Genomic DNA, 9,885 nt, shown 5'->3' on the forward strand with positions numbered 1-9,885 from the left:
GTGATCTTGGAGCTGTCCTTGGGCACATAAAAGATCGAATGAGAATGTTCGATGTGGGGATATTCAGTTCTCTTTGAGAAAAGATGTTGAAGAAAAAACGTGGCAGAGTGGCTAAGAACACAGACTAGACTCCACACAGCCAGAATGTGGTTTTGTTCTTTAGTCTGTATCATTCGGGCAACCTCGGTTTTCCCATCTTTAAGATGGGGATAAAAATAGCACTCATCGCATAGCTTGCTTGCGAGCATCAAGACAGTGCTGTAACTACCTGACTCAGAAAGTGACGACGTCCCCTGTGGTGGTTTTAATTTTTAAATGTTTTGGGAAATAAAGGCACCAAGGAGGAAACGAAGTCGCCCATGATCTCATCCCCTAGCGATTATCATTGTAAAAATTTTGATATAAATCTCATGTATTTCCACATGCCGACCTATAATACATGCTTTGTTCACTTAGCATCCCGTCTGATCATTTTCCCATGCTCCTAAGTAGTTTCTTTAAAAAGTTACATTTTATAACATCCTATGGAACGCGTTGCACTGTAATTTATGTTTATAGAGTCCCTTGCTTCACTAGATTATTTCCATCTTTCTTTTCTGTTACAATTGTGATGAATAATCTTATATCACTGGATGTCTCGGTTGTTTCGTAGAATGGGGGTATTGCTAAGTCAGAGAGCACATGCATTTCTGAGGCCTTTAAGACCTACTGCCAAGCTCCCTTCAAGAAGATCGCACCTGTTGACAGACCCTCCCGCAGTGCAGGGAGCAGCGTGGAGGTGGCATTGCTCGTCTGCTGGTTTCCTTCTCTCTGGCGATGCTTCATGGGCTCTTCACAGAGGCAACAGTTTCTCACCGTCTTGGTTTTCTCTTTGTTTTTCTTTTCTACCCCTTTGTTTCCTTTCTTGGTTTTCTGCCAAACAGCCTCTTGTGAAAGGACCGCCTAATTAACCCTGTGCTAATTAACAATTTAAAATTACACAGTGTGACTGTTCATATTTAATTTTCCGGGAGCTAGAGCAACAGCGGGAGCCCCCTCCCCTTTCTAATATATGCACCTCCCTACCCCAGCTTCCCTGTAACTGTTGCATTGAACCCCGTCCTGTCTCTTTAAAGGAATGTGATAAAACTGTCACATCACATCTTCTCAGTTGAAAGACGGAGATGGATGACTTTGTTCATGGGACGGCTCAGGGTAACATGGTGGAGTTTCATCATTTTAAACAAGCTTTGAAAAATAAAGATGCAGGGAGCTCTACAGGTAGGTTCTAAGGAGACTATAACTTGTGAGAGGAGCGAGGGTTGGGGGTTCTTGATGAAGATGTCGAAACGTCTCTGTACAAGACTGCTTCTCAGATGGCTGAGTTGAGCTCTAAGCAGAGAGAGTGAGCACGCGAGATCATTCCTCTGTCTTCCCTTTAACGCTTACTGAAGAAATGTGCTCTTTTGAAATCTAACTGAATTCTTCAAACCATAGAAAAACCCATCTTGAGTCCAGCATGGGTGGCCACGAGTGTAACACATCTACATTTAAAGGGAATTTCGGGGGTGTAAGTGGCTGAAGAGAAGCAGGCTCCAGGAAGGCTTGAGAGTTTGCGATGTGTGAGCCGGGCCTGGTGTGAGTGAAGGATGAGCTGGGGGAGGGGCGGGGTACGGGTTCTGAACTGAGGCTGTTGGAGGGGCTGCCTGTGAGAGCACGGGGACCTGCTGGGTTCCCAGGCTGCCCTCTATAACTGAAGATCATTGATTTTACTGGAAACCGTGTTTACAGACAGAGTGCTGATCGACCTGCCGAGTTGACTTCTGCCTCCTTAAGTAAGAACTACCTTTTTCTTATTGACTGGCTGATAAACAGAGCGAGAGGGATGGCTAGCCGGGTGGGAGAGAGGTGGGCGGCCTGAGGTCCTTGAGCTGAAGGATTGGGCAGGTTAAGAGATTTCTTCATCTCTGCTTTCTGGTCCTCTCTTGTCCGCCCCCTTGCCCGTTCCTCCCAGGGACTGATGGTGGCTGCCCGAGACTGACCCTGCCTGGTCACCTAGCGGTACCGGCACGAAGCGTGGACGAGTTGGCAATGTGATGATCATGTTGTGAAGCAGAGAGTGTCTCAAGCTTGAATAATGCACGTCCCCTGAGGATCATGTTACAGTGCAGATTCTGGCCTGGGGTGGGGCTGAGCGTCTGCATTTCTCAGAGGCTCCTTGATAAAGACGATGCTACTGGTCCCCGATCCACGCTTTGCTTAGCAGGGTTGTAAAAAGTTCTGCTTGTCTGTGGCCAGCATGCATTGAAACGAAGCCCGGAGCAGGCAGCTAAGATCCTGAAGTAGGATCCTCTTTCACACTGATGCTTTAATGGGCTGTCAGTCTCTGTGAATGAGTTGACTCCCACATGTCCCCTCTCATGGGGCTAGTGTCACCACCCATGGGGTCATCCGTCTTTCAGAGGTGGCCACAGTGTCACTTTTTCTTGATGTCTTTTGCTTGGGCAAAAGTTAGATGAGAGTTTGAAAGTCCCTGCTCCTTAAGTGGGTGATTTGTGGAGGAGATGGAGGAAGAAGGGAACAGCAAGAGAAGCCCACCAATTAATTGATAAACGCTTGCAGGTTTCTCGGGCCCAGCCCTGGCTGGAGAGGAGATTGGCTTTGCTGTCAATACGCAAGTCCCTGGTGAAGCATCAAAGCTGTTCTCCTTTATCAATCGTGGCCTCCCCTTCCCGCATGTTCCTGTAACTTACCAAGCATTTATGACATTGATTTTACAATCGGGCTGTTAACCCTCCCGCCCCTTCAAGGCTGCCAACCTTTTTGGCCCCAGCAGTCAATCAGATGTCATCCAGCCAATCAGGCACATCCTGAAGGGGAGTCACCCTGGATTCTCACCTGTATGCCAGCTAAGCCACGCCAGGAAGTCCCATTGCATTTGCTTTGGGTTTGGTTTAGTGGAGTCGTCTTTGTTGAAAGTCAGTGTCTTTTCTCAGGCACCCAGAACTTTGTCGTAATGGAGTTTGAGGTTATAAACCGAATGTGTGTGTGTACGCACGCATGCGTGCGCATGCATGCATGTGTTTTAAAGAAAACATGACACATTCTTCCAAAAAAGTTACTCCTCCTAAGACTTCTGGTAAACCTGCCTTCCCTGTCTTTTCCCGAGGGGGAGCTGTTGGCTCACTGTGCAGTCAGGAATCAAGAAATAAAAAGAAAATGGGAAGATGGAAGGTGGGGGTAGGGGTGGGGAGGGAGACCAAACCCAGCCAAAACCTTCATCCGCTGTGTATGAATGAGATGGTGGGTGGAGAAGCAGCCAAGTGTTCTCGGGGGGTTGGGGAGGTGCGGCAGAGGGTGGCTGAGATTCGCAGGCGAGGAACAGGGCTGTGCGAGGCGGGTGGGACTCCGAGTTGCCTGTAGGAGCAGAGCCTGGATGGGAGAGAGAGAAGCACCCCTGTGATGCTCTGCCACGCGAGCAGAGCGGCAGGGGGTGATCTCATGCCTCCCTCTCCAGGGACACAAGGTCTCAGAGGGCAAATCCAGCTCAGTGGCACTTTGGAGTCGGAAACGGAAAAGCCCCAGGGCTAAAGGACAGCTGCTCGGGTCCAGCGACTAATAACTCTGAGGCAGGTGTGGAACGGGGGCTGGCCGAGCCCAGCTGCTGTCTCGGCTTGCCACTAAGGTCCTTGACAGCAACCAGCACCCAGCCAGTGGTGACCGGGCTATATGCAGACAGGGCAACATCCACCCTGCAGGAGGGGGCGTCGGCTCGCAGAGAGTCCGGGAGGTTCTTCCTAGAAATACGGAGCTCATGTTTTGCACCGACATGTTTTAAGTCTGAAGCCAGCTGAGTCACAAGCAAGGGTGTCTGGCCGGCTGGGGGGAGGAGATGGGAATTCGGAGATCTGTCTCCTCTGTTTCACAGCGTCAGGGTGGCATGAGGCCCATTTTAAGATTTCGCCCCTGAGTTTTACTGCTTGTAAAATGGGACAGTGCTTCCCATCCTCTCTGGAGAGAACGAATGCAGCTGTGGGCCCTCGAGGGGGCTCCGCAGCGTGTGTCCAGGCCTGCACACCTGCCTTCTGAGCCGCGCAGCCCTCGAACCAGAGGTGTGGTCAGTAAAAGCAACAGGAGCATCTTCACTTCTCAATCAGTCAGTGCGTCTTCATCCAGGTTTACCATCCCTGTTCTGGGGGCGCAACATCCTCCTCCTCTCGTCCGTCCCTCCCCGATGTCCCCTGGGCCCACACACACCGTGGGCAGCCAGGGACACTTTATGTCGGCCACATGTATGCGATGGGGTTGCCCTTCTGTGTCCTCGGCGGGCCCGGCGAGATGATGCAGCCCTCCTCAGCCGTGGCTGTCCCCCGGCCCTGACGCTAACGCTCTGCTCGCAAAGGATGGACGTTTGAACTGGTCTCCGGGGTAGAGCAGCCAACACACTGAAGACAAAGAGGGATTCTCCTGGTGCCCGCTTCCCTGGGCCCCTGCTCCTGTCTGGACCATGGCCGTGACTCCCGGGCTGCTGCCCGCCTTCCGCGAGTTGGACAGCACGGGGTGACGGCTGGGGTGCCTGCTGCCCCCACGGTCTCTGTTGTGGGTGTGGACAGGAACCTGTTAGAGTGCTCTGTGCGGGACCTTAGCCTCGGCCCTCCTAACCTCTTTCCTTTCTCTCTCTCTTCCCCCTCTCTCCCTCCTCTCCCCCTTGCCTCCGCTCTTCAGGTCCGATCCGTACTGGGTGCAATGAAAGCTCCACGCAGGCCTTACCATGGAAGGCTGTGACTCGCCCGTCGTCTCGGGGAAGGACAATGGGTGCGGTATCCCTCAGCACCAGCAATGGACTGAACTCAACAGCACCCACCTCCCCGACAAACCCAGTAGCATGGAGCAGTCCACAAGCGAAAACCACGGGCCCCTGGACAGCCTGAGGGCCCCCTTCAGTGAGCGCCTCGCGGAGAGCCCCGCCTTGGCCGGCCCCGCCGCCGAGCCCGCGGGCAAGGAGGTCAGCTGCAACGAGTGCTCGGCCTCCTTCGCCAGCCTGCAGACCTACATGGAGCACCACTGCCCCAGTGCGCGCCCCCCGCCGCCCCTGAGGGAGGACAGTGGGAGTGACACCAGTGAGGAGGGGGATGAGGAGAGCGACGTGGAGAACCTGGCTGGGGAGATAGTCTACCAGCCGGACGGCTCGGCGTACATCGTCGAGAGCCTGAGCCAGCTGACCCAAGGCGGGGGCGCCTGTGGCAGTGGCAGCGGCCCCCTCCCTTCGCTCTTTCTGAACTCTCTCCCCGGTGCCGGGGGCAAACAAGGGGACCCTTCTTGTGCTGCACCAGTCTACCCACAGATCATCAACACTTTCCACATAGCCTCATCCTTCGGGAAGTGGTTTGAGGGCCCAGACCAGGCTTTCCCGAATACCTCAGCCCTGACGGGGCTCAGCCCCGTCCTGCACAGCTTCCGCGTTTTTGACGTGCGACACAAAAGCAACAAGGATTACCTGAACAGCGACGGCTCTGCCAAAAGCTCCTGCGTTTCCAAAGATGTTCCCAACAATGTGGACCTGTCCAAATTCGATGGCTTTGTGCTCTACGGCAAGAGGAAGCCCATCCTGATGTGTTTCTTGTGCAAACTCTCCTTCGGGTACGTCCGTTCCTTTGTGACCCACGCGGTGCACGACCACCGAATGACCCTGAGTGAAGATGAGCGGAAAATTCTTAGCAATAAGAACATCTCCGCTATCATCCAAGGGATTGGCAAAGATAAGGAACCCCTTGTAAGTTTTCTGGAACCAAAAAACAAAAACTTTCAACACCCTTTAGTTTCCACAGCTAACCTCATAGGCCCCGGACACAGTTTTTATGGTAAATTTAGTGGCATTCGAATGGAGGGGGAGGAGGCTCTCCCAGCCGGCCCTGCCGCTGGCCCCGAGCAGCCCCAGGCCGGAATCTTGACCCCCAGCACCCTCTTGAACCTTGGCGGGCTCACCAGCTCGGTCCTGAAGACCCCCATTACCTCAGTCCCCCTGGGGCCTCTGGCCTCCAGTCCTACCAAATCCTCAGAGGGCAAGGGCTTGGGGGCAGCGGAAGGAGAGAAGCAAGAAGCGGCCGATCCGGATTGCTTCTCCGAGAAAGCAGAGCCAGCCGAGGAGGAGGCGGAGGAGGAAGAGGAAGAGGAAGAGGCGGAGGAGGAGGAAGAGGAGGAAGAGGCGGAGGAGGAAGAGGAAGAGGAAGAGGACGAGGGTTGCAAAGGACTCTTTCCAAGCGAGCTGGACGACGAACTGGAGGACAGGCCCCAAGAGGAGCCTGGGGCCGCGGCAGGTAGCAGCAGCAAAAAGGACCTTGCTCTCTCAAACCAAAGCATTTCTAACTCCCCCTTAATGCCTAATGTGCTCCAGACCCTGTCCAGGGGCGCAGCTTCTACTAGTTCTAATTCTGCTTCTTCCTTTGTTGTCTTTGATGGTGCGAACAGGAGGAATCGTTTAAGCTTTAACAGTGAGGGCGTCAGGGCCAATGTGGCAGAGGGCGGCAGGAGGCTGGACTTTGCTGACGAAAGTGCCAATAAAGACAATGCCACAGCACCAGAACCAAATGAAAGCACAGAGGGCGACGATGGGGCCTTTGTCCCCCATCACCAGCACGCTGGCTCCCTCTGCGAGCTTGGGGTGGGGGAGTGCCCTTCGGGGAGTGGCGTGGAGTGCCCCAAATGCGACACGGTCCTGGGCTCCTCCCGCTCTCTGGGCGGCCACATGACCATGATGCATTCTCGTAACTCGTGTAAGACACTCAAGTGCCCCAAGTGCAACTGGCACTATAAGTACCAGCAGACACTGGAGGCACACATGAAGGAGAAGCACCCGGAGCCGGGCGGCTCTTGCGTCTATTGCAAAAGCGGGCAGCCCCACCCTCGGTTGGCACGAGGCGAGAGCTACACGTGTGGTTACAAGCCTTTCCGCTGTGAGGTGTGTAACTACTCCACAACGACCAAAGGCAACCTCAGTATTCATATGCAGTCCGACAAGCATCTCAACAACATGCAGAACCTGCAGAACGGAGGCGGGGAGCAGGTCTTCAGCCACACGGCTGGTGCAGCGGCAGCGGCCGCCGCGGCCGCGGCCGCCGCGGCCAATATCAGCAGCTCCTGCGGGGCCCCCTCCCCCACGAAACCAAAAACCAAACCCACCTGGCGGTGCGAGGTGTGCGACTATGAGACCAACGTGGCCAGGAACCTCCGCATCCACATGACCAGCGAGAAGCACATGCATAACATGATGCTCCTGCAGCAGAACATGACCCAGATTCAACACAACCGCCACCTGGGCCTCGGCAGCCTGCCCTCGCCCGCCGAGGCCGAGCTCTACCAATACTACCTGGCCCAGAACATGAACCTGCCCAACCTGAAGATGGACAACACTGCCTCGGACGCCCAGTTCATGATGAGTGGATTCCAGCTGGATCCCTCTGGGCCCATGGCCGCCATGACGCCTGCTCTAGGTGAGGCTGACTCCGTGTTTGTTTGTCCTATGATGTGACTTAAACTGGGGAAAGTCGAACGTAGGCAGAGGTCCTGTGGATTCAGTTGATTTTTTTCTTCCCCTTGAGTTGTTTTGTGTAAACGTGAGTGTCTCACCATCAAATATATGCTTCAAGAATCCCTTGAACTCTGTGTGTGCATATGGAAGATTGTATGCATTCAACAGAGACGTGATTACACTCCAGCTCCGCAGGCCAAGATTAAAATTTAAGCGTTTCCTCTAGTTTTTGGCTTCCGGTCAACCTTCCTTTCTGTTCCCATTCTCTCTTTTTCTCTTTCTGAATTTGAAAAATTACCACAATTATCTGAAACTTTTGGATTCTGTTAAATATTTATAGAAACTTACAGGAAACGGTAGCTGGAGTTTTAAATAGGAACAATCATCTCCATGAGAGAAACTCGGAACTGTAGAGTCCTTTATTCAGATAACTGAAGGCTGATTCTGTGCCGAGCCGAGAGCCACTAGATAGGTTTCTCAGAGTTCTCCTGTGTGTTCGCGAGGAGCTCAGCGAAAGAGACGAGACATCTTCTTTTCCTTATTTTGTATGAGCCGTCGATTATTAGCATAGTTGGGGATTAAATTGCCCTGGGGCACTGTAAAGACTGGTGTGATAGATGAAAATGAATAAATTCTAACATTGTACATCAAAGAAAGCTGAGTTTTAATATCCGTCAGATCCTGCTTAACGGAGCCTTTGTTGCCGTGACAGTGACCCAGGTGAGAGCAGGTGAGTTGGCTGTGTCCAGACACCAAGCCTTACCGGTTGGCTTCACAGATACAGAATGGGACCAAGAGAATAGGATTTGGATGCCGAAAATCATGAGCCTTTTCGTAAAAAGAATCATGACCACTTTGGGGAGAGAGCATTTATAGCAGGAGAATGCACAAATCGGTTTTGTGAGGACCAGTGTGATTGTTGGGCCACTCCTGCCCCCAACACCTGTGTTTCGGACAGGCGTGTCCTGGTGTCCATTCACTGACCCCACTAACCTCTTGGGACAAGCAATGATGGCCTGAATTAAGCAGTATCATGTTACTGGCATGGAAATAAGTTCTTGTCAACAAAATGTGAGCACGTACCTTTATTCTGGCATGGTTTAGGTCAGGAAGCCAAACCTCGCCAATTGGCCTGCCTTTATTTGCGTGGTGTTTTAGTGCTAATTGCTGCTGATGAGTGTGGTGATATTACGTAATATTTAATTATTTTTTCCTGCTTTGCATTTAAACTTGAATCCTTCCTATTTTAGTCTTGTTTTCTGTTTTGGAACATTGACCCATTGATCCTTTATTACCAAGTGATTTGAAGATGTCTTACCTACTGGTTAATCATGGGTACAGAGAGATCAGTTGTCTTATTTGTCCCCAGAGTGAACCACAGGGGATGTACACCAAGAAATGGCATCAGTACTCAGAGTTGTTTTGTTTTTGTTTTTAAGCCTATGGGAATTGTGGTTTTGGTTTTTGTTTTGTCTAGAGATTTAAAATCTTGAGGCACATCTTGGAGTCAATCAAATATAATGTAGGTGGAATGAAGACAGAAAATGGATGGGTTCATACTGGGTCGAAGTGAGATCTTTTTAATTACCTTAAAAACCAGTAATTCTGACTTAGGCTTTAATGGAGAGGTAGAGAAATATTTTGCTTTTACACCAAATATCTGTGAATCGGTGGGGCATCATGGATTATGGGCACATGGTAGATGCCGAAGAAATAGAAGAATCAATTCTTATGCCCTGGACATACCCAGAAGATCTGCACTTTATTTCTTAAAGGGATTAGAGCTCTCACTTCTAAAGACCTAACCCAGGTCAGCCAAGAAGGGCCCCTGAATTTCCAGCGTCACCACTTGTCAGCTGTGGAAACCTGTGTCTGCCTTAGGCCACGAGAGCTGCGGAGTGGGAATGAGGGCTGCGACTGCTTTATGCCCAAGTCTGACTGGGTGTGGGTATGATGGGACATGTCCAAATGACCTGTAATCTAAGTCGCGTGACCTCAGTCGAAGCCGGCGCACACACATGGGAAGAGCCAGACCTTTCAGTCCTGTCTGCAGCTCTGCTGAGGTTTCTTTAGGTCATTAGTGAGAAGGCTGTAGATTCCTAGATATTTCTGAGCTCCATAAGAGTGTGTGTGTGCGCACGCGCGTGTGTGAGAGAGACAGACAGACAGACACTCCTGCTTATAGTTACCGTCATACTTCCTTTGACAGAAATTTCCCTTTCGTGATATCAAACATGCTGGTTCCGGGCCGCTTCCTTTCTAGAGGTCTTCAAGGAGAGGGTCAGCACCCTTGGTCCGGTCTGCTTGCATTTGCCACCATTCGTAGATAAGATATAGACTTGAAGCCATCTGAATACCCTTCAAAACATCCTTTTTGA

At 51.7% G+C, this 9,885-nt stretch overlaps 1 protein-coding gene across 2 annotated transcripts in view; it reads left to right on the top strand.

Annotated features, from left to right (window-relative positions):
* ZFHX3 (zinc finger homeobox 3) overlaps positions 1-9,885 on the top strand; it is a 237,774-nt gene that overhangs the window by 73,375 nt on the left and 154,514 nt on the right. For both annotated transcript variants that reach the window (XM_011382599.2, XM_011382600.2), the window contains exon 2: positions 4,705-7,469. In XM_011382599.2, the coding sequence (XP_011380901.1) occupies positions 4,751-7,469 (2,719 nt within the window). In that variant the 5' untranslated portion in view covers positions 4,705-4,750. The remainder of the gene's footprint in view (positions 1-4,704; positions 7,470-9,885) is intronic.

The sequence above is a fragment of the Pteropus vampyrus genome, unplaced genomic scaffold (genome assembly GCF_000151845.1).
Source record: "Pteropus vampyrus isolate Shadow unplaced genomic scaffold, Pvam_2.0 Scaffold483, whole genome shotgun sequence".
Taxonomy (NCBI): Eukaryota; Metazoa; Chordata; class Mammalia; order Chiroptera; family Pteropodidae; genus Pteropus; species Pteropus vampyrus.